Consider the following 26037-nt stretch of genomic DNA (forward strand, 5'->3'; position numbering starts at 1 on the left):
CGAGTGCACCTACCTAAGGCATAATTATATGGCCATACATGCCCAACTGCCGCAAGCTTAAAATGCTCGAAGCTTTTAGTGAGCATTACAATGAGTGCACTCAGAGACTCACAGATTCACACACTCGCATAAGTATTCGTTATGTGATGCTGTCGCCTTTGCATAACACTTAATGATTCTGGTAACTAACCAACAACCACCTCCAATTCTCACATTCCCCACACTCCGTTCTAATTACACTCGCTCGCATTAGAGCAGACAATTCCATTTCATTGTGTCACCCAAATCTGTTTGTTTACGCAATGCAACCACGGAGCCTAGCGGCATGAGAGTTCCCTTTGCATCCGGATTATAATTATATTAAACAGTATCGAATAATCTCATCTAATGATTCTCAATACCAGGTAATAAAGCCGGAAATTACTCAGAAGTAGAAAATTGAAAAAAATAATAATCCCGTTCTTGTAATTAGCTTTACTGATTAAGGATTTCAGTTTGAGTAGTTTGTATATCAGTTCACAACTCCGTCCGTCCATATGCTTGTCTGTCCATATGCTTGAACGCGTCGATCTCAAATATAAGAGGTAGAGACTTAAAATTTTTTATAAAATGTCCGTGTGGATGTCGAACTCATCCCATTATTTTTTATCGATTAAAAAATCAGTACTAAATTTATATCTGCTACATGTGTAAAGCTATAGTCGCCAAATTTTAAATGTAGATTTATGTGTACTTAATAGAATTTCGTTTTTTATTGAAATTTGACCCCACCCCTATATCCAACCCCTCACCTGTAAAGGGCGTATTTCAAATACTAGAGAGGAAAATGCGTACATTTCAATTTTATAATCACGATCTGAAATTGTTCATCACAAGAAAATTTATTGAACAAATAAGTTCCCGTAGAAAGCTCACACTGCACTATGGGTAAAAATACAGAATCTCTTTAATGAGTAAAACAAAACATTTAGCGGATTCGAAAAAAACATAAAATTAGGTTTATGTCGAAATATCGGTATTTGTGCTGTCGCCAATGTCAGCTTATGCGTGCATGCGTATGCCTGTGTGTGCGTGTGTGTGTGTATGTGTGGATAAGTATTGAAATATGAATTGCTCGAAGGGTTTATGGGATCTGGTAGTCGAGCAGTATCGACCAGAGCTCTCATACTTGTTCTCTTCTTTTTTTCTGTTTTTTTTTTTCTTTTTTGTTTTCAACAGGATTTATTTTACTGGAAATTAATATTCAAAGATCATAGATTACATACATATATGCTCCATGGAAAATATAGTTGCATAACCTAGGGAGGCGGTTATAATGCCAGTTGGTGCTAATATCTTAACGGGTATTTTCAAAAGTACCAGGCGAGCCGAAGTTTTGGATGCACTAGGTGAACAGAAATGAGTAGTACAGTGAAAAATGTTAGTTAACAGTAGTATATTTGTAGTTTACAGAATTATGTTAAGAAACTGTTAATTATAGGGGAAATAACAGTACGTTGTTAACAAGCTGTTACATAACAGTGCACATAAAGTGCAATGTTAGCGAACATTTTGCACCCTACTTATCGCTTCAGTGCGCCTGGTATTTCACCAAAAACTGTGGATCTGTAAAAATGTAGAAGTTTTGGAAGTACTAGGTGAACAGAAATGAGGAGTGCAGTGAAAAATGTTAGTTAACAGTGTATTAGTGAATCACTCTTGCTCCAATGTTGTTCAATATGAACTAAAATTTAATATAATTTTTGAAGACCTACTTACTTTCAATTTTGTTCGCCTGTTACTTAACCAAAATTTCTGTATGCTGTGATCTATATACTCATTCAACAGCGTGAAATGGGTATATTGGTTTTGTACAATGTTCGTCTTGCTGTCCATCTATCCGTCCGTTCACCCGTCCGACTGTCCGTATGAATGCAGTTTTATTCCACGTTGCTTAAGCTACAGACTTGAAATTTGGAACATACACTCGTGTATAACCTCAAATTATAAAGTGCTAAAATTGGCAGTGGCAAATCGGAAAATGCATTTTCCGGTATACCAGAAATCATATTAGTTGAAAACCTAGAAGGTTGAAGCTTGAATGTATACTCGTTTTGACCACTAAAGATGAAAAATATATTGCGGATATCTATCTATGCGGATATATCTACGCTCACAGGGGGCGTGGTATACCGCAAAAGTTGATATCTTCTACAAACTACAAAAACTAGAAATTTGGATATTTGAGTTACTGGTAGCCTGCTCAGCTGATTCAGGATTACATGGCTAATTTTGTATTAATATTGCTAACGTGTGTGCAAGATTTCATGGCCCTATCTTTAAATTTACAGTTAATGCCACTATATCGTTATGTTTATACATAGCTAACTAATAGCTTTTATTAAGGATGAACTATTTTCATGAAACTTTCAGATCGATATTATGATATTGAAATGCGTGCAAGTCTCTAGTATTTTGTATGCCCTTTTTACATATTTAGAGGTAAATTTAGGAGTGGGAGGTAAATTACAACAAAAATCGAATTTCTATCAAATTTCTATGAAACTACATTAAAAATTTGGAAACTCTAGCTCTAAAGGTGTAAGAGATATAATCAAATAACTATATTTTGATAAGGTTTTTAATCGATACGAAATTATAGGGAGTAGTTATCGTTTTTTGGAGAATATCTCGAGATCCGCGCTATGTATACCGACGTTTAAAAAAATTAATTATATTAAATTTCAGGTTTCTACCTCTTATATCTTCTGAGATCGACGCGTTCAAACATACGGATAGCTCGTAGCCCTGATCAAGAATATATTGTATATACCTTGTGGTCTGCCGCGCCTCCTTCTCCCTATTACATACAGTCCATTTCCCATTTTCAATGGATTCAGGGTATAAAAAATTAAGTCAGTAATCGACTTGAACATATTCTGAATTATTCAAGACTCTAATTATGGTATATAGAATTTTATAACAAAGTTTTGGTTGTAATGCTTTAAATTGTGTAAGATAAGGTATCTACAGTTAGATATATTGATAGCTTACGTATTTATTATGAGGATCTGAACACAGATGTTTCTAGAGTTCATAGTCTTAAGATTCATTCATTTAGTAGAAATTAGAAATAATATAAAATGAAGACTAGCTTAAAATCTAAGCACGGGCAACTCGGTTCTTCGGCTTGATAACTTTTAAGTATTTCATCAAACAGAATGGTTATCTAGAGAAAATTACTGGCTTATTTTGGTTACCGTATGCAATACTCTATATAGTGTCTGTTGAGCCTTACTCCGTTTTTCAGCATGATCAAGAGCATATATACATTCATGTGTATTGATTGGGGTTGCTACCACATCCCACTGCATGCTATATATTTTGTGAGGTGTTGAAAGCTTTCAATTTTCCCATGAATCGACCTCAGAACATATTAAGGACAAGTTAAATAAGAATTAGTTTTGCACTGTGGGACGGTTAGGAATTTGGCTTAAATTTGGATATTGAAAGTTTTCGCAAAGCTTTTTTGACTTGGCTAAAAGCTTGCGCGCGCACAGTGACTGTCAAACTGCAGCTGGAAGCTTTCCAACAACGTTAACAGCCATCGTGGTGGAATTCCATTTGGCCTTAACATTTGCGTCACTCTTCGATGGCTGATAACATTTTTCAATGCTCACTGTATAGGGTATTAGAAACAGTTTCTGAATTGGGTAGACCGAAACGCCGTGGAGCTACACTTATGTGTAAAAGAATACTTAAATTACTTAAGTAAAAGTGGGTTTATCTTATGAAAATCACAGAGTAAGGCGATAACACTTCTTCTTATATACTATATAGTGTATATACATATATTATAAACATACTATATACTATATAGAGGGTATTTGGTGTTCGCATCAGATAGCCCTTTTATTTGTTATGTTATCTCGGATTGCGGTTTTCAACTTCATACATAGTTCTGTATAATATGAATATATATTTATGTGTGTGTGTAGGTATGTTTAGAGTGATATGCATAAGGCGATAAGTCGCGGCCACCTCTTGACTTCAGTCGAAAGGCGGGCATCCGCCCAGATCTTGGGCATTGGCGTGTTCTTGGTCAGACTGACCCAAATACTGTGGCGTCCCGCTGATAGGACAGGTCGCAGTGGCAGCAGAGGCAACAGCAACAGCAGCAGCAGCAGTAGCAGTAGCAGCAGCAGCAGCAGCAGCAGCAGCTGTAGCAGCAGCTGTAGAGCCAGCATTCGCATTATCTTTTTCGTCCAAGTAATTAAAATGCTCATCTAAAATTATTTTTAGACGCGCGGCTATCAACAACGGAAGCCACAATTCAAATCTTTTGGCTCGGCTTCTACGGCGAAAAACGCAACGCGCCGATTGGTCGTTGCCAGCCGGGCGGCTGGGCGGTTGGGCGCTTGGGCGGCCACTAGGGGGGTGCACCGCACTGGGTCGGGTTTGGCGCATGCGCTGAGTGCGCCTTCGGCTGAGAAGGCGCCAATCGGAAGGCCGCCAGCCGTGGGTGGCATTTGGGCGGCCAACGGGAGCAACAGGAGGTGGCAGCAATTGGCCGCCCAGTGACAGCTCCTGCCAATTCGCTAAAACTCGCCTCGATCCTGGCAGGCACTTGATATGTATGGAATGTTATGTATGGCAACACATTAGTATATTGATAGCCTGGCTATGAGCTTGTTAAGCCTTTGGAAACGAATCTTCAGCTATTTCCACCTTAGAATATCATGGTTGCTAATAAGCCAGAGATCAACTACTGTATCTGCTTGTGTAGCATTCAGCACAGATCTCTCCTGGAAACCATGTCCATTAAGCGATACGGCATATGCAAGCACCAAGGAATATGTACCTAACGCTAAATATGTCTAAATATGTCCTTGGCATTCAGTTTGCCTGGTAGAGCCATCTGACATGCATTATGCATTTCCTCTACTTTTCCCTGGCAGCCTGAATCACTTCTTCAATAGCTCGACTTTTAGGGCCGTGCTGTCTGGGTCTAGCTCCTTCAGTATTCTCTGCTACCACAAACAATCTGAGTTTTATTAGCCTTTTTGACAATGTTTTAGGGTATTGTCTTTGCCAATAAGGGAAAATCCTTGTTTGTGGAAGCTTCCACAAAAACCCGTTTTTGCTTTTTAAAATAAGTGGTAAGCCGTCTTATTGCTATCGATTTCAGTATCTCCGCCTTCCTCCCAGAAGTTTTTTTTATCGGCATGTAAAAGATCTGTACTCTTAAACTCTTCCTCAGCGAAAGTCAAGGCTGAGGAGAAGCTCCTTTAGGATGACTCTCCTCACTTTGAATTTATGTCTGTGGGAAATAGTTAGTCCTTTTATCTTTGCTGATATTATTTGACACGATTTCTAATTGTAACGTAATTATGCCCTATGAAGGATCTTCATCAGTTGATCTGCATTTGTGATAGCTTTCCAAGTAACTGCGTGATTTTGTGATCCCAGCTTATGATTACCATTAACATTATATCATTTTGTGACAGATCCCTCCGGCCTTCGTTCTGGTTCTGTCGTATAGGTCCTAAAGCATCTACTGCATCTGCTAATGTTTTCATACATCCTGAGTCTAGCTCTAACCAAGACCATTTTTATGTAAAGTATCTCTGCATATTGCCTTTCTAGGGTTCTAAAAGCTATAAGTCAGATCGCTATAATTTTATTTTCTCAACGAAAATACCTTTTTCACCAGCCTTATTCTATTCTATAAAAAACAGAAACACACTTCAGTTTACTTTGTTTATATCTTCAGCTGCAACCATCTATATCTCTTCCATATCTGGCCTGGGCTGTTTGGGTCTGGAAAGTGAAATGTTGTTCCGCAGTGCAATAATATTAACAACGGCCCAAAAACAACTAAAAAGTAACTAAAACTCTCACATTCTCCAACTTTTCTCCCACTTGAACTCGCTGTCAGACAGCATTGCCTCAAATACCTCGCATTTGTTGAGCGAAGATGGCGTATTTGTGCTCAATACATATGTAGCTGCAATTATTATAATTATTAGATATATTTTTATACACATTTATTTTCATTTAGTCTGACTAAAAATTACTAAATTAAAAAAAAAATATATATTAAAAATAATTATTAAATTTAAATTTCAATTGTATATTTTTAAAGGGTGTTTAACAGTCGGTTCGCTCAAACTGGATAGTTCGAAATGCAAACAACTTGAAAGCTGAACACAAAAAGTGTTGAAAAGGAGACGCAAAACAAAAAGAACTGCACTAATAGCAAATGCAAGCAGCGCCACCTAGCGACCATAAGATAAATAACAAATCTATACTCAAGCACACATAGTATGCACACATAAATACATACATACATACATCTACGTAGAAAGATATGCACATGCATGCATACATGTATACATACATACATATGTACACTTGGGCATGTTCACATTGCGCTCTATCAGTGGGTGCTGCCTTTGGGTTGCCTTTTCGGTTAGTGTTGGTCTCTTCACGCCAATTTATCAGTTGACCTACAGAGCTGCAGCAGCAGCGCAGCACTGACGTCGCGACGTTGCGTCGCGTTGGCAGCGGCGTCGCATTCGTTGCATTTGTTGTTGTATTTGTGCCAGTTAAATGTGCGCTGGCCGCTCAAGTTGACAGCGATAAAGTTGCGCCCAGGCCCTCTAGGCAACGTCTGCAGCGCCCTCGTCCCGGCCTTCCAATTCCCCCCACAACCAACCCGACCAGCCAACCAAACCACTAGCTCTCTCACACACTTTTCGCTCATTTCGCCATAAGGCGAATTTAGTGCAAAGCATCAGCTTTGCATCCTGTTGCCGATAAATATGAAGAGAGCCAGTTGCACAAGCGCGCTGCGCGATAAACATTTTGCTGCGGCGACGTCGACAGAGCCACTCGACCAAAGCCACCCACGACACGACGACACGCATCGCAAAGAAGTGGTACGAATCGCACTATATTCGCCAATATACTCTGGATACTCTGCAAGCATCGCTCGCTACATTTAATCTGTCGCAATATTCTCTATTCTCTTAATTTTCTTAAATACATTCTTTAGTTTCAGCTTTGGCATTTATACTTCAATAAATATATAACTTTCGTAAAATATATATAAAATATATCAATTTCGCCATCTGCGGAAGTTTATTAAGCAAAAGAAGTTCTCACATAAATATTTAGCCGGCTTTTTACGCATATTGCGCCATGGTACATCGCATATATATGTATTTGGGTGTGTGTAAGTGCGCGCTTATGCTAGCGCTTCGTTTGTCTTCGGGCTCGTGCGCTCGTGTCGGCCGTGTCGCACGTTTCTTCTACGGTGCAGCGGCGTCCGCGTCATAGTTCTTCCACTTTAACATTCGGTTGCGCGCCGTTGTACGAGACGGTCGCACAATTTTCGGTGCGTTTGCCTTAGCGGACCTCAGCGACGGCGAAATCGAGTGCGATTCGCCTGGCCGCCAGGCTGTCTCTTAATTGTTATTCTTGTTCTTCATACACGTTCCGTGCCCGTTGTGCAAATGCAATTTTTTGACAATAAATCACTTTTTTTTAGAGTGCTCAAACCAAGTGTTAAGAAAAATAAAATTTTTTCTAGTGCTACGAAGGATAACGTACAACACACGCGCGCGCCCCTTCGCATGATCGCTAAACATTTTGTGACTATTGGCTCATTTTTCACTCATATCTAAGCATTGCATTTTTTTTTTTTTTTTTTTTTTTTTTTTTAACTGCAGCCAAGTCACAAAAAAAAAAAAAAAAAAAAAAAAACAAAAAACTTAAACGTACAAAGTGTGAAACTATGAACAAACCGAACAAATTAAATTAAACACAAAAAGTGGCTGAACAAAAAAATTTTAATTATTAACGTCGCGCGCGATATTCAAAAGGCAAAAAAAAAAAAAAAAACTTCGGCCAGATCAATGAAAAGTCAAAAAAGTAGAAAATGAAGAAGCGAAATAACAGCGAGTGAACAAAATTTCAGTATTCGAGCTCTGTTGGAATTTCGATTTTCGGGACAGCTTCTGCTAAGCCCTGCTTCATAATTTTATCCCATATTCCTCGTCTTCTTTAACTGTTTTTTTTTTGCTCTGCGTTTTCTGGCGAATTCGCGTTTTGATTTCAGTCTTTTTTTTGTTGTTGCACTTTTTGCTTTGGCGGGTGCAGCTCTCGGTTTCATACATGAAACTCCCGTTTTTTGTCAGACGTTTTTTTCTTGCATTTTAATTTTTTGTTTTCCTGCTGATGCAGCAGATAAATTAATTCGCCTGTTCCTGAGCAAACAATTGCTGAAAATTCGTTTTTCTCTCTTGCAGTGCCATAAACATCGTAACTTTTTTTCATTTATTTACAACGTCTAAACGCATCAGACGCAACACCTCGAATACGAACCCTGCAACTGCCCAATACAATTAAATAGTTCAAACCAACAACAAAATAACCGAATAGCTGCCAGATATCCCGTACACGCACACACGCGTGCGCGCACACAAACACACAAACGATATGGGATCAACGGGATCCCAAACGGCCGCGACGTTGCGGCAGCGACACGCGCTGTCGCTGCTCTGGCGCCTCTTCGCCGTTGTCCTCGTTCTGAACGCCTGCCATGTACCGCTGCTGAATGCCAAGGTGAGTAGCAAAGAGAGTGAGAAGAGAGTGCAAGAGAGTGAACTCATCTGAGCTAAGCGGTTAACCAATTTAATTGCTTACTTCATGCAATCCTTAGCATGAGCCCAAATGCACAGAGCTTAACAGAGTTCTGCTAAACATTTAACATAACATGATCAAACAATTTTAACAGTTGCTAGGCCACACGGCAACTGCATCAGTGAACAGAAAAACATAAAGAAAACTTGTTATTTGATATATGTTAACAGCATCAATTATCCTGTGAGCTAAATCATGTTCAATTTTAACAGAGGCGCTGGAGTTACTACAAACTGTTATAGTATATTATCTATAATATATGATATCTCGAAAATTTTAATTTCTAATTAAGAGCTCTGTAATTCTCAAAGAACACATTTGAAGTTTTGATATATGGGTATAGAATTTGAATTGAAGATAGCTCTATTTTTGTCTTATTATAAAATTGTTTCTTCTCGAGACATGTAAATGTGCAATAGCTATAGAAACACTTTGATTTCGTGAGACAATCTTATATTAATGGCATTCCTTTAGCCATGGTGACAACATCTGGCCAACTCATGAATATGATTTCTAGAGAATATATATATGTGTATGTCTAGAAGCATCAAGAATCTTTCTCACATTTCTGTTCAGCATCCTCACAGATTCAAATACGTATATGTAGAGAGCTCGCATGATCTAGTTTTCTTAATGTATATGACACAACACGAAACGAACAACAACAACGAACTTGAACTATTTTACAACGCAGATACATAAATATTAAACAAAAAGCGAAAAGAGCAACACAAATAAAAAATAAATAAAAATAATGTGTAAAGAGGGCCCCCAAGTGGGGAAACATACAGATACATATGTATACACACACATACATATACATATGTAGATATACATATATAAATATATTTATTTTTGTAAACCTTTTGCTGTTTGACCTTTGCTCGCTTGTAACAAATTAATAAAAAACCAATGAAAATGAGATCCATTAAAAAGTCGAAAGAAGCAGCACGCACCGCTTATCAGCAAGTGAGTGTGCGAGAGAGGGAGCGGGAGAGGGAGTAAGAGCTAGTGGCTCATTATGGTTCCACAAGCTGCTTCATAGAACCGCATTGTGGCTACCCTAGCGTACAAAGATCTTTTGAACTGACACCGGATTTCGATTGCGACAATTTTGGATTATGAATTTTTTGTTTTAAATTAATTAATTTAAAAAATGACAAAAAAAAAAAAGATGAAAGACAAAAATATTAAGAAGAATTATTTCGTCTGTCAGGCGAAGTGCTTGGGTCAAGTGTTATTCGGGGCTATCAAATCGAAAACAGAATAAAATTCAAATTTATTTCAAAAGAATTTATTTTCGTTGCTAATTTCGATTTCACAAATGTGATATTTTAATCTGTTTTTTTTTTTTCCCTTAGAATAAAATATTTGTTTTGCCAATTATAAAAGGCGTTCGATTGTCATCTAATTTCTCTATCGGTGGCCGTTTGTGTGCATGTGCGTGTGTGTGAGTGTGAGTGTGAGTGGCCATCATAATGAGCTGATAGCTAATGGCTGATAGCCGTCTTATCAGAGTGTTAATGACATGTAGTCGAAGAAGTCAACGTTGTCGTCGTCTCGCAATGAAATAATTTCTTAAATTAACATTTCAAAAAAATAAGAAGAAGACGAAGAAATGTGAAAAAAGACGAATTGTGGGGGGAGTAAAGCATAACTCCAATAGCTGTAACTGAGGGCTTATCGGTTCTGCAAAAGGAAAAACAAATGTAGAAGAAGCAGAGCAAAATAAGAGCAGGCCATCGAATGGGAACAGCAACAAAGAGTTATGAGAGAGATGTACATGTATATAATTCATATATATATATAATCATATGTATATGCATGTCGTTACATCCGGCGTATGCGTAATATGTTTACAGAATACGCATACGCACAGGTTGAAGCTAAGTGAATAGTTTAACAGCTGTAGCTCAACAGCCATACGCTTACATTACATGAACTGCTTAACAGTGTGAAGGATGAGCTAACAGCTTAACAGACGCGAGCTTAACAGTCTGACAGTTGAGTTTCTGACTCTTAACAGACTACACTGTTATATTACATGAACTGTATGCGAGCTTAACAGCATTGTAGCTTAGTTTTGGTGCCAAGACTCTGACTCTACCTATAATATATCTATATGTGGATTATTGCATTTACTTGGCAACAGGTGTCGTGCGTGAAATGATCAGCTTGAACGCTAGATGTCGCTTGAAGGCATCGCTATGCAGGCGACCAATCCAATTAACAATCGTTAGTTAAAGCAAAGAAATGTTGCAGCTGGCGCCGGCAGCATTTAGCCGCGCACTGCTAATCACAGTCATGGGATACAAATGTATCTACAAGTCAGCGAGAGCATCTAGCTGGGCATCTGCTGTAGATACGCGGACATGTGTATGCACATAGATATATATGTTATATATATATGTCGACTGACAGATGTGGCCTGCATGTCATCAGGTTTCGTGCCTGTCCATCCGTCCGTCCGTCCATCTCGCTGTCTGCCTGTCAAAATATTTGCAACGACAGCAAACAGTTGCCACAAAACTTGCAGGCTAGAGCTTGCTTTCATTTTGTTTCGTTTCATTCGTTTTGGGTTTTTGTTTTATGTTTTTATACACAGAATTTTGTACTCTTTGTATTTGGTTTTTGCGCTGAGCAAATCAATTCTTGAGATACATTTCATTTGGCTGCTTTCTTTCGCATGTTGTAGGCTCTCGCCGTAGTTGTAGCTGCTGTCTCAATTGTTTGTTTTCACAACATATGGGCGCAAGATGTTGCCACACAGCGCAGCCCATGTGTTGCCACATATATCGGCATATATGTAGATATATATCTGTTTGGCATGTGCGATCTCTTGCAATTTTCTATGGAATCCAGCAGCTCCTGGCAACTGTTGCTGTTGCTGTTCGTGTCTCGATCCCAGCGGCAACAGTTGCTACTGCTGTCATTTGCCCAAACGTACGACACTTGAGCTCAAGTTCAACAGCAAAAGCGGCAGCAGCAGCAACAATTGGCGCATGCATTAAATTTAAGCAAATAACTAAACCTAATACACAGTCGACCACCCGCCGCTCCCCTTGCCCATCCGCCTCAGATAGCCGTAGATAGCGTAAAGTGTGTTGGCTTTGGCAATTGACAGCGGTTGGCGCTTCCGCCTTGCGTGCATTACATTTGAGAGCTGTGAGGGCGAGACAAGTGGAGCGGGAGGAGTGAAGTGAAGTGAATAGTGAGAAGTAAGGCGAGGGAAGTGAGGAGAAAGAACAGATCAGCTAGGTGAGAAGAGCAAAATGACCAGAGGGATGAAAGGTGGGAGAAGCGAAGAAAAACAAAGAGAAGAGAGAAGCAGAGTGAGAGAGTGAAAGTTAGAGAGAAAGAGAGAGAAGCAGACTAAGAGAGAGAGATAAAGAAGGAGAGAGATAAAGTGACAGAGATAGAGAAAGAAAGAGAGAGATAGAGAGAAAGGCAGAGAGATGTAAGCATAGAGAGAGAGAGAGAGAGAGAGAGAGAGAGAGAGAGAGAGAGAGAGAGAGAGAGAGAAAAAATAAAAAACAGAGCAGGAAGAAGGAGAGATAGAGATAGAGATAGAGATAGAGATAGAGATAGAGATAGAGATAGAGATAGAGATAGAGATAGAGATAGAGATAGAGATAGAGATAGAGATAGAGATAGAGATAGAGATAGAGATAGAGATAGAGATAGAGATAGAGATAGAGATAGAGATAGAGATAGAGATAGAGATAGAGATAGAGATAGAGATAGAGATAGAGATAGAGATAGAGATAGAGATAGAGATAGATATAGAGATAGAGATAGAGATAGAGATAGAGATAGAGATAGAGATAGAGATAGAGATAGAGATAGAGATAGAGATAGAGATAGAGATAGAGATAGAGATAGAGATAGAGATAGAGATAGAGATAGAGATAGAGATAGAGATAGAGATAGAGATAGAGATAGAGATAGAGATAGAGATAGAGATAGAGATAGAGATAGAGATAGAGATAGAGATAGAGATAGAGATAGAGATAGAGATAGAGATAGAGATAGAGATAGAGATAGAGATAGAGATAGAGATAGAGATAGAGATAGAGATAGAGATAGAGATAGAGATAGAGATAGAGATAGAGATAGAGATAGAGATAGAGATAGAGATAGAGATAGAGATAGAGATAGAGATAGAGATAGAGATAGGAAGGATAGAGATAGAGATAGAGATAGAGATAGAGATAGAGATAGAGATAGAGATAGAGATAGAGATAGAGATAGAGATAGAGATAGAGATAGAAATAGAGATAGAGATAGATAGAGTCTAACAACGCTGGGAAGTACAGTAGAGAAGCTAGCAGCAAGAGGTGAGAAGCGTGAAGCGAATGATCGAGCAGCGTCACATCAACAATTAGTCAGCCAGTTGCCCTTCGTACCAAAACGGGCCAAAAATGCAGCAGCTAGGAGTCGAATCGGAGTCTAGGAGTCAAGAGGGGGGCTAAGGCACGCCAGTCCAACAGCTGGCCAACGTCCAACAACTGACAACAACAGCAGCAACAGCAACAACAATATGATGGGGAGCACCAATGAATAGGCAACAGTTATATGCATTTTGTAATAGCCAAGTCTGAAGCAAACATCTATAAATAGATGGCCAACACACACGCTGCGACAGAAACAACAGATACAAAATTCAGCGACAAGAAACATGCAAACGCATCAAAAAACTAAATGTGTGTGTGTGTGTGTGTGTGTGTGTGTGAGTGTGTGTGTGTGTGCAGTAAGCAATTAAATGAAATGTTAAATACGAATGGCAAATGCCCTAACATGCACCTGCTAACTCTTCCTGTTTGCACTCGTGGAGCGTTAGTGAAATGCTAACCAATAAGTCAAATAAAATGATAAGAACAAGGCCAAGACTTTAGCTAGAGTGTGATCGATTAATTGAAGGCCAGCAAATATTTGACTAGATGTCGCTCTATCAATAAGTTGCATTTCTAGAGCTAACGACAGCTATGAGCAATTGGTACTTCTGCTTGAATGCCCCGCACATATTTAACAAGCTGTTAAATCTATTGCTACTCATTGCCTCATATTACTAATAGCTAGCATAGATGCAGGCAGTCAATTGCTGGCTGGCAATAAACAGTTAACATGCACATTTGATAGCTGGTTTATGGCTATGTCAAATGTAGCAAACACTTTCCGTTGGATCTCTAATATATTTTGCATTCCCATGTTTAGTGCTGAACATTTCAGTCAATTGAAGTGCGGCTATAAAATGCATAAGTCTTAACATGATGTTAAAGTGATGCAAAGCCAATTTCAACTAATTCGGATTTAAGTGTAAGCTATAAAAATTCTGGCAATTGATAGAGTTTTTAATATACAATGCAATGGGACTTAACAATGAGTTTGACAGCAACAGTGAACGACAATTGGGACAGATGTGTAAACTTAAAAGATTTCATAAACAATTCGTCAATTGAATACAATTGGGCTTAACATGAACGTTAACACGAGCATTGCAGCTCAATTTGTATATAGAGACATTCATGTGTCTGATTAATGCCAGCACAAAGCTTAACATGAACTTTGACATGCAGATAAAGAACGTTTGGTTAAAATCCAATAAAAAATAATAAACAGAAACAAAAAGTTGCTATCAACTGATTGGCAATCATGCGACCTAGATATTGCTGTGCATAAGCAAATGCTGGCGTCATTTCTGGCCAAAAGTCTGCTCACTGCCAGGCCAGGACCTTACGTCAACGTGTGACGTAACGCGCGTTTATCAGTTATGTAATGCTCGATTTGTTGGGCTGCTTATCGTGCTTATCGAATTGAACAAAGATATGCTCTGTTGCCTTGAACTAAAGCTGATTGCTACGAGACTGGCTGCTACAGCACGCGAACATATCGAATTGCATTTTCATCTAAACATAGACACAGCAACAGCAATAGCAACATCAACAGCTACAGATACAGCTACAGCTGTGGATATAGATACAAAAGTATCTTTCGGCTGCTTTTTCCATGGAAAGCACATTCATGTCGGGATCCCAGGGTATGATCCAATTGCTATACACGATTCTATGTATTTGCTTAGCTCAATGTCGTATTGCCATAGACTAAACAACAACTGAAATATGGGGTACGGGTATCGGGCGCCGGCGTTGATTGCACAGTGGTTACAAATAGTATAAACCAACGTATGAAAAAAGCAAAATAAATAAAATAGGAATTTTCCTTTTTGTTCTCGATGTTTAGCTTGTTGCTGTTGTTGTTGTTATTATTATTTTTGTAACTCAATATTTGTCTGGCACGTCTGCAACAATGAGTGTGCCACTCACACACACTCAGACACACACACACACATGAACACACTCACATATACATACACTTACAGGGTCTTTTCAACTTAGATGAATAATAATTGTTTGGCTTTTGCATTGCGTAAATCTTCAAAATAGAAAAAAACAACAAACAAATGAAAACAAATGAGGGTACCCACTCTTCCTCAGCCTCTCACTCTTCCTCTTCCTCATTCTGAATATGAGTATGTCGCAATTTTCGCCTTTTAGTATTACAAAATGCAGAAATGGATGAGTCTCATATGCGTTGAGTGGGTGCCCGTTCATCTATCCATCTAGCTGCCTGTCTATCTGTCTGCCTCATAGTCTGCCAATGTAATTAACTAAAGTCGTAGAATGACTAAGTGTCAATGCTCGACTAGTGAACACCCTGTGGCAGGAACAAAATCAATTGATAGAAAGGAACGAATTATTCTTAAGTTCAGGGACAGAGATCAGATAATTGATAGTAAACTCTAACGAGTTTTTGAGTAGGAATACAGAAAGAGAGAGGGAGAGAGAGAGAAAGAAAAAATGAAAAAATGAAATTGAAACTGAAATTGAAAGAGATAGAGGTAGAGAGACTGAAACTGAAACTGAAAGAGGAACTTAGACTGAAACTGAAAGGGAAACAGATAGGGAGAAACCCATAGCAAATGGAACGAGAGTAAGGAAATAAAGGAGGTAGAGAAAGAGAACATGAAGAATAGGACGATGATATAGAGAAGGAAAAACGAAACAAATTTTTGAAAGAGAAAGAGAGGGAGAGGGAGAAGAGAAGAATCTACAATTGAGGCCATATATAATGTGTACAGGGTATTTAAAGATGCAACCAAAAATTGCCATTTCGTAGAATTATTTGCCATAAACATTTGCACAAAATGAAATTAGCTATAAAAAGCGCTTTAAATGCATTCAATATCAACAGATTTGCACAATTGGCCCAGCCCTAGGCGAATAAGTTGCATTCTGATTAGCATCATGAGCCGCAATATCATTATCATTATCGTTAGCAGGATGATGATGTTAATCTAAGCAGTTTGTATGCATTGGCTTGCATTGATTTAATTTTGTAGATAGTTTTTCTTATTGCATGATAAATAGAACTGGTTCCAGACCTTTTGCTGTTCCCAATCGCAATTTTCGATTGCTTTCTAGAACTATTTATAGAACTATTCGTGTTTTGGCTGAGAGTTTGCTTCGTTTATCTATAGAAACTTATCTGGATTTTGTGTTCGGCGCATTCTTTCGGAACTTGTTCATAGGCCAGGCAAAACACGACATACTCGAGAGATCATAAAAATAAGTCAGAATGGCTTTCACCTAATGGCTAGGCCATGTTATTCTCTACGCGAGAGTGTTGTCAAGTGATGTTACTCAGTTTCTATCGAAATCACATATCAAACTCAATTCATTTGATTATCTTGATATTCCGCTTGATTTATGGAGCTAACTTAGCATTGTCATTAATAACAGTGTCGGCCTCCCAAACAGTAATGCGGCCTATGAGGTAACTGTGCTGTATATGTTATGCTGAGAGTGTTAACAGGCAACTGTTAATGCATTAATGTTATGTTATGCTAACAGTTGATAATTCTGTGAGCTACTTTTCCAGAATGTAGACAGCCAAAAAGTTTCTCAATTGAAGTAAATGGAATGAAGAAGTTTTTATGTGCTTGTTTTCCTTCAAGTGAAACAATTAATATCCAATTAAGGAATTGAGTTAATGTAGCTGCCCTCCCGAAAACATAAATCACAATCGATGCAGCTGCCATTTATTGTATGTTGTTTTTGTTTTCGTTTTCTTATATTATATTTTGAGTTGCGATATGATCAAAAAATTTGTTTTGGGCTGGGACTGGGATCGAGGAATTGGGTGTGGCCTTGCCACCAGCTGCGTCTGGGGGTGACATCAACAGCTGCAGCTCTTCACAATACTGTAAAGAAATATATCCATATATAACAATGAATATACATATTTACTTATATATGCGCCAATTTATAATCGCTTTATAAATCTCTCGATATCGCTTTTCGTGGAAAATTAAAACAAATGCCAGACTTCAGTCAAAATGTTGCTCCTATCGGGGCGATCTCTGTCTATGTCTGGAGTTTGGGGCAGGCAGGGGTCGAGGCCGAGGCAGAGTCTGGAGCTGGGGCATGACGGCTGTCTCAACGGATTCTATCAAAACTGAAGCGTTCCAAATTTAAATGGAAATTGTTCGCTCAATTTGAATTAATTGAAGTCAAACAAGCGCGCGCGCCTTTTAATTGCCAAACAGCTTACATCAATTTTATTCTGCTTTTTTTAAACAATAACAAAAACAGTTTCGAAAAAATATTGAAAACTTAAGCAATTTGCTGTTACTTGGTCTTTGGCAGTCAATTAATTTGGTAAACAAAGCATAAAAGCGAAAAAACAGCTAAAATAAAAAATAAAAATAAATCCAAGCGAGGCAGCAATAAATGCATAATTATGCTAATTAATTAATTTGCTGTTGCATAAATTTATTTTTATATATAAATATATATAAAAACAGAAAACAACGCAATTGGCTGTTAACAGCAAGCCACTTAGCCAAATACTCTATACACTATAATGATACGATCAGATATGAATTATATGATCTATACGATCTATATGATCTGTATGATCTATATGATCTATATGATCTTTATGATCTATATGATCTATATGATCTATACGACCTTTATGATCTATGTGATATACATATATGCTCATTATGCTTTATAAGATCTATATGACCTATACGACCTATATGACATCTATGGTCTATATGATCTATGAGTTCTCTATGTTCTTTATGATCCATAAGATCTATATGATCTATATGATCAATCTGATCAATATTATTTATATTCTATAAGACTTACATGTTCTATATGATCTATATCAAATAATTCTATGTTGATCGCCAAGCAATTGTTTCTGATTACCTCTTTTGTATATCATACGACTACATATGTCATAGATCCAATAATAAATTCTCACTTATATAGCCATATATAGCTCTGTATGTGAGAGATCGCACTCAAACGATGATTGAGCGTTACAAATTATATCTCATTGCCAATAGACCTCATACCATGGTAGCAACGAATATTTTTTCGATTTTCTTTAATAGTTTTTTCTGTCAATTTATGTACCTTTTGTTTAAATAAATATTTGCTATGTTCCCCAAAAAAAGAAAAGTTTGTTGCTTAGTCAGCTGTCGCTGTTGTTGTTTTTGTTGCTGTTGTAATATTAATGGCAGTTGTTGTTGTTCTAATAGTTGTGTTGTTTTTGTCGTATCAATTAAGTGAAAAATGTAAAGCACTTCACACACATTTTTGTGGCAAAGGAAAGCGCATAGCTGAGCATTGCCAGTCAATTGCAGATAAGATATAACTAACTAATAGAGCACACACACACACACACACACACACGCACACAGTCACACCTCTATACGCACAACTATCGGTGGCATAGTTTCCTTATTGCTGTTGTTGTTGTCTCATGTGCTTATGTTATATTGTTGTTGTTGTAGTGTTTTTTTTTTTCTTTATTTTCTTTTTGTTTTGTTGCCAAGCTAATGATAAGCGTCCAAACATGACGTGTTGCAGCGGCATTGATAGCCTCAGCTTCAGTGCTTTTCCAACTGTACACTGGGAGAAATGCTCTGCAGAAAATAAGTCAAAAATAAAAAGAAAACGGGAAAAGAAAAAAATAACTTGCAATAATTTAATTTCAGTTAATTTGATTCCCATTTTTGGAAATTTTTCTTAATATAGCTATTTTTGGTTATTTTGTAGTTATTTTGTAAAAAAAGCTTAACTTAAGCTTTCCTACCGATTTTCAGCCCTCTTTGAATATGTGTAGCTCTTCGAATGTGTAAGCGTAATACTCTCAATTTGCTTTAGCCATTTTAAAGCTAAAAGTTTTCATGGGAATTTCATGGAATACGTAATGCTAACATATATGTAACAGACAGAAAGAGGCGTGGCCTGCTTTGACACCTGATCCAGAATTAATATATACATATATACGTGCATCTATATACAAACACTTCCGTTTATTCAAAACCTTTACTCGTATAACCATTTGCCTTTAGATTTGATTTTTGAAATTATCGATACAACAATCTATTTCTTTAAAATGATTGATATATGAGTTCTATCCAATATAGTTTCCAATTGCGAGCACATTCGGTTAACTTTTGGATAACTTCTCCCATTGTTGTTTTGGCTGTAGTTGGGGTATAATTAAGTCGGACCGCTTTTACTGGTTTTTCTTGGTTCGTGTGTCATTTCAGTTAACATTTCAGCTGATGAATCTTAATTTAATGCATATTTGTTGACATTTGCATGCATTAAGTCGGCCCCTATTAACCGCACGCCTTCGATTTCGATTTTGATTTGTAATTTTAAGACTTGGTATTCAAATATATACACATATATGTACATATATGCATATATAAAACAAAAATAAGTAAAATATATGAATGGAATTCGCTCTCAAAAATGTATTTCCTTAATAATGTAGAGTTCTTAAGTGATATAGAAATGAGATCTCTTCAAACCTCCTTTAATTATACATGCCGAGAAATATGGTAACTCATCACATAGCCAGAAATACTCGACTATTGATATTAATTGTAATTACATACCGACACAATCGGCAAACAAATATACTCGATTATATGGTCTTCCAGTAGGCATCGATCTTGGAGCGTATAATTTGTCTCATTAAGCTATCTCTATCAAACTCAAGTGCTTTTGAAATATCTGCCAAGTCATATTGAATCGAACTGGTATATTATAGAGAGCTCTTCAGAAAGATATCGGAATTAAATCTGATGTCTTGAAAGATTTGAAAAGGAGCCTTTAGCTTATGGGCATCGCTATCAATTTGGAAATGAGATTTATGCTAAGCTCTATGTTGCCGGGGTATTTAAAATTCGGCCCCGATTAATTCCCATTTTCTTTGATACAACGTATATACATATGTGTATATATATCGGTTTATATATTTTTTTTTCTGTTGCTTTGGGTTCGGGCAACCGGTTTGGCTTATTAAGCGCTTAACGAGTCGCCACACAATTTATGATTACGCGCGGCTCTTCGGAACTAGTAGTGGTAGTTTACCTTATCACTTGGCCGTTCGGGAGGAATATTTTGTTGGCCTGTCGGTGGCTCAGGTGGTGCTGGTCATATACGAGTATTTGGTAGCTTGTGGTCAATTTAGAAATTGACTCGTGCGCGCTGACTAAGCTCACAGCAATGCGCGCTGTCTGTATTTCGATCCAATATATACGATATATGGGTATATGTGTATTGGAATATAATTTAATTCATGGCTGTATTCACGATCGACTCAGCTTCGGCTTGACTCGACATGAAAAGGTGTCAAATGCAATTCGCTTTGCAGTCAGCACTTCGAATTCGAGACACAGCAAGTTCATTAGCTTCTCTCCGTTTGCAGATTGGCAGTGAGCGAGTGGCGTGACTCGACGATAGATCAAATAGAGCTGATTCTAAAAAAGCAAAAATACTAAGCATCGGGCAAGCAAATATCCATACACCAGCTGACATCATGCCACGATGAACAGATACAAAACGTGCTATACATCTAAAAGTTGGCAATACGAGCTGTTTGGCTCTGGTTGCTCTCTCAGATTTCATGGACATGAATAATATTACCAGAATAATCCGATTTCCTCCTACTCTCTCATGCACATAAAATTTATTTTAATATCAAATAACATATTCCTTTTTATTTATAGGAAATTTGAATAAAGACTCAATTAGGTTCAATATATCATATTATATTGTATACAATACAAAAATCATTCCTAAATAATTATTTCTTTTATCGAGAAAGTTACATAAGAGTTAACTGATTGCGTATTAGGCTATATCAATTGGTTAATGTTTTCAATTTTACAAAAATGTATATCTAATAATAATATAATAATAGATATGAATATTCTCTAATATATATAGTAGTGATCTAATAAACGTTTGGCCTATAGTTGTATGTATTAATACTATAGTATACTACTAGTATATGAACCTTCGCTTATATGATAATCAAGCTATCTTTGACTGTACAATCAATATGTTTTTGTATCATAGTATCACATAAAGAATATACGTCATGTAATACAATATGTCTTTACTGGAAGCTTGTCTGAAAATTTTCAGAAAGTCGAAAATGATATGATCTATTATGATCTATTATATGAGTGGGCTGTAGTGATCAATGCTGAATTGAAAATCGCTTCGAAGAGCATTTGATTTCTGATTATAAGGGGGTTTATCACTTTTCTCCCTATACTTGATGTTGTAACTAATCAGACCCTAGCAAATTGACACCAAAATGATTTGTATGCTTTAACGATTATATTATAATATCATCAGCTATATTATATGATATATATGTATATATTCTCTATATAAATGTCTACATGTAGTTCGTAATGTCTCATATGTAAAAGAAGAATATTATAACAGATCAGTCTTACATATTAGATAGATATGATTTATTGTATAGTTGTGATATGAGTTAATATGATATTTGAGAGTTAGATGATAGCAAAATCGAATAGATATAACAGATTTCAATGAAATATTGATGTATAATATAATTAATGTTATATATATCCCTTATATATTGTGTCTTATTCTTCAAGTTATTTTAATCGAAATTCAATATTTGGATCTTAACTTAATCTCTGATATCATCTAGCTTCTGTAGAGCTTGGTTCTCCTTAATATATATACAATATATATCATAAGCTTATTTAAGCTTCGGCTTGCCACTGTTCCCCTTTATTGTTTGGCAGCTCTATATATTTGAGAAGACAATAAGCTTATCGAATGACCAAAGTGGCTGAATGATAATTTTTTTTATCCAAAAACCTGGCTGGGCAAATCAATTTGCAGAAGCTGTTAAAACATTGTTCGGTAGTAACGAGCTCTTGAAGCGCTTCAGATATTTTTCAAAGCAATTGATTGATGGTTTTTTAATTGTACTTCCTGGCAGGCATATGGGCGAACACATACATATATCCATATACATATATGGACTTATACATATACTTATATTTGTATATGAACTGAATAGCTTCGTAGTCTTTAGGCCAAATCAAAACGCTTTCGATCTTTTTGCTAAGCGCTGAAAACCAGTTTTGCTGTTTCATTTTTGAAGCTTCATTATGTTAATAAACATCATCATGATTATTAACAACATCAACATCATCATCGGCATCGATTCGCTCATTTTGCATTGATTTATGCATTAATAATTCAATTAGCAACAACTTTTGCCTTCTTTCTAAAATATTTTTGTCGCTTAAATTGATCTTTTTTCTCATTCTGTTTTGTCTTTTTTGTTTTCTGTTTTCAGGTATGTTTCTCGCTTATGCATTAAATATACATATCTAGAGATGGGTAAGTCTATGTGTGTGTGCGAGTGTGTGTGTATATGTGTTTGTGTGCGTAGCTCTTTAAGCCAGTTTAAACAGACAGCTTGACGCTTGAACGCCCTTCTTGGCTGCTGCCACGCCCCTAATCGCGAACATGGCCAATGAGTTGAGCTGAGCCAATTGCTGGCCATCGACTGTGCCCATTAGCTGTCAAAAGTCAAATATTTGTTGTTGTCAATGGACGCAGCAGCAGCAGCAGCAGCAGCAGCAATAGCAACTCCAGACTTGACCAAAAGCCAAACTTGATTTATTTCCTGCGCGTGTCTGTGTGCGTGTGCGTGTGTGTGTGCGTGACGCCGTTTCAGCTGTTGTTGTTGCTGCTGCTGGGAACAATAAAAAGTGCCGCCAAACAAACTTTGAGCAACAACAACAACAACAACAACTTGACCTTGACGCATGTTGCCATCCACGCCTGCTTAGACCAGCTTTTGACCAGGCCACTGCCAGAAATGCCGAATTTCAAATACACTTCAAGCACACACACACACACACACCCACACACGCATTGCTGTGCAGCACTCAAAACTCAAAACTTTAACTTAATCAAATTATTTTTGTGAATTTTAGTTTAAAGCTTGACAAAACCAAACAAAATCAAGAGGCAATCAAGCAATGGGGTATATTCGACTATATGATACACTGTATCTAACTAAATTTAGCTATATACATGTAATATCATGATATCTTTATTGTTGAACAATTTCAGTATTTATTCGAGCTAAACGTATTTTAGTAAACATCGATGTATTATACTTCATAAAATAAAATAAGTCGATTATTATAATAAAATTGTCGGCTATTATATCCACATTCCAGCCTTGAGCTGTTTTCGATCCTTAGGTCAATGCCATCTTGTTCTCTACGTTTTCTATCTGCCAGCAGAAACCAATATACCCGTTTTCTATGACGTCTGCAGGGCATTGCAAAAGTTTCAACATACATATTTCTGAAATTTTTGTGAGCAAAACAAGAACTCAATGAATTTTCAACAATTTAAAACTTGATCTGATTTGGAAATTTCTATGGAAAAGATGTGAAATTCAGGAAATAGAAAGTCTTTAAGTCTATATGCCGGATTTTCAATTTATACTTGTCTTAGTTATGGAATGACATTTCAACTATTTCTGGTATATCGCAGTAGATCTTTACCCAAGATTAGATATATTTAAGCTATATAGGAGATGAACTAAGATAAACCAATAACTAGGTCATTTCTATAGAATTTTTAACTTTGAGCTCACATTTCGATGGCTTGACAGATACTTTGTCTTCGTCGTCGTCTTTTATTTCTTCTTCTTCATTTTTAGCTTGACGTGTGCTTAGGTTTATGCCTTAACCATAATAAAATAGGTATATTAGAAGAAGAAGAAGGTGAAAAAAAACGAACAACTCGCTAATGAACAAATGTGCATGTGTTTTTTATGGCCTAAACAAATGTTGAAATTGTTTTGCAACTTTGGACTCAGAATCGCTTGGCTGGCATTGTCATCGACCACAAAGCGACTAACAAGGGGCTCAAGGGGCACAAGAGGCGTGCCATGTGCTGGCTGTCAGTCATAAGTCGCAGTCGCCGTCGCAGTCACAGTCGCTGTCGCCGTCGCCATCGCCGTCGCAGCTTACGTTAATGCAGTTCAAGTGTTAGAAACATAGAAGAAATAACTCATTTACCTATTCCGCCTGCCCTCGCCGCCCCCCCACAGCACCCGGTTAAATGTGCAGCAATGCGCTAAAGAAATCAACAAGCCGCTCAAGAGGCTACCTGCCAGCAGACAGCAGCCAGCAGCCAGCAGCCGGCCCCCTTTCGCCTAGTGTCACTGAGACGCGGTGACAATGACAAGGAGGCCTACAAAGATTTGTTGACGATGTCAACTGTAGCTGCAGCTAAGACTGCGGCAGTGAGAGAATGGCAGAGCGAGAGAGAAAGAGAGAGAGAGAGAGAGAGAGAGAGAGGGAGAAGCTGTGAGGCACAGCCAGCAGCTAAAGCGCAGATTGAGGGTAGAGGCAGAGTGACTGGTTGCTGAAAATTGAGACGATGATGGCAGAGGATGAGGTAGGGAAAGGGCAAAGGCTAAAGCTGCGATTGTGACAGAGGGGCGGTGGTAGAGGCAGAGGTAGGGGTTAGCTAGGGGCTAGGTGTTAGCTGCAGAGGGAGGGAAGGGGCCAGAGCCAGCGGCTGGAGATGGGCATAAGGAAAAAGTAGAGACAGATGCAGAGATCTGCCTCGAGACTTGGGTAGGTGTTACGTAGGACAGGGGTAGAGGAATAAAGAGAAAGAGAGGCAGAGAGAAAGATAGGGAGAGAGGCATAGAGACTGGGCTGGGGTGCTAAGTAAAAGGAGTGAAGTGGGGAACTGGGCTAGAGGCTAAGCAGATATTGAGACAGTGGCAAATACGCGACTGGGTGCTAGGTGCAGAGGCTGTGCGAGTCCGACTCCAACTCCACCTTCAACTCCAACTCAAGTCGGCGCTACAGGCTGAAACAGAGACTTGTAGCACTGCTGGACTGGAGCAGTGGCATCAGCAATTGAGCTGGGGACTGAAGCTGTGGCTCCTCTGGCAATTACGTTTACTTGTTGTCAGCTGTTGTTGTCGCTGCTTGTTGTTGTTGTTGCGAGTTACCTGTCGTTGTTGTTGCCTGTTGTGTAGGTGTAATACCTTTAATAAGCTGGATGACGTTGCGTTTTGGCGCTGGCAACAGCGGCGGGGCTGTCGCCTTTTGTGTCCCCTTGCTGCACTCGAGCTGCAGGCCGCGCCCCCTCCCATCTGCAGTCATGAGCTTCATAATGAACCTCATTCTTAGTCGCCGCATTTTGAGGTTAGTTTTGTGTGCAACCGAACAACAGCAACAACAAAACAGCAGCAAATGCGACGCATTGTGCGAGGCCTGCGGGAAAAATGCATTGCAACATTTGCTGAGAGTCTCTTAGGTTACTTTTTCAGTAGGTCGTAAGGCTAAATATCAGCATCATGCTCAGTTTGGATGTTCGCTAAGCAACTGAGTTGCCCCGCGAATGTATCTCTGTAACAGATTTCGTCTTCTCTGAGTCTTGATTTAATGCGAATTCTGATTAAATGGGCAGAAGCATTTGCTGGACATTTTGACATGCCGAAACATGGAATTTACACTGCCTTTTGCATGCTCACCTTATGCGGCTAGGCAGTCGCTTGATTGTCGGCTATTTATACCTTGTCGCGTAACATGACTAAAAAAGCATGAAATGAAGTGAGTAGTGAGTCTGCCCAAAGTATGTAATGGGCAGTACCGTAGGTCTTAGGCGGTACGTGTTGGGTATATGGAATACGGAGGGTGTATCGAAATGCAGTTAAGGAAAGAACGGGCAACTGTGGTGGGGGTAGAGAGAGGGAAATGCAAAAATAAGAAGTAGAAGGGAAGAGGAAGAGAGAGAGAGACAACTAAAAGGTAAAAGGTTAGTTAGAGAGAGGAAGGAAATGAGAAAAGAGGAAAAGATAAATAAACTAAATTAAAAGGGAAGTGTCAAAAAGATAAAAAGAAAATAGAGAGAGCGAGAGAGAGAGAGAGAG

General features: G+C 38.1%; 1 protein-coding gene across 9 annotated transcripts in view; it reads left to right on the forward strand.

Moving 5' to 3' along the window:
• Positions 1 to 7230: 7230 nt before the first annotated feature.
• trol (terribly reduced optic lobes) overlaps positions 7231 to 26037 on the forward strand; it is a 124229-nt gene continuing 105422 nt past the window's right edge. For all 9 annotated transcript variants that reach the window (XM_089473567.1, XM_089473569.1, XM_089473565.1 and 6 more), the window contains exons 1-2: positions 7231 to 7378; positions 8292 to 8607. In XM_089473567.1, coding sequence (XP_089329693.1) covers positions 8482 to 8607 — 126 coding nt within the window. In that variant the 5' untranslated portion in view covers positions 7231 to 7378; positions 8292 to 8481. The remainder of the gene's footprint in view (positions 7379 to 8291; positions 8608 to 26037) is intronic.

This window comes from Drosophila arizonae, chromosome X (genome assembly GCF_054131065.1).
Source record: "Drosophila arizonae isolate 15081-1271.41 chromosome X, UAZ_ARI_1.0, whole genome shotgun sequence".
In the NCBI taxonomy this organism is placed as follows: Eukaryota; Metazoa; Arthropoda; class Insecta; order Diptera; family Drosophilidae; genus Drosophila; species Drosophila arizonae.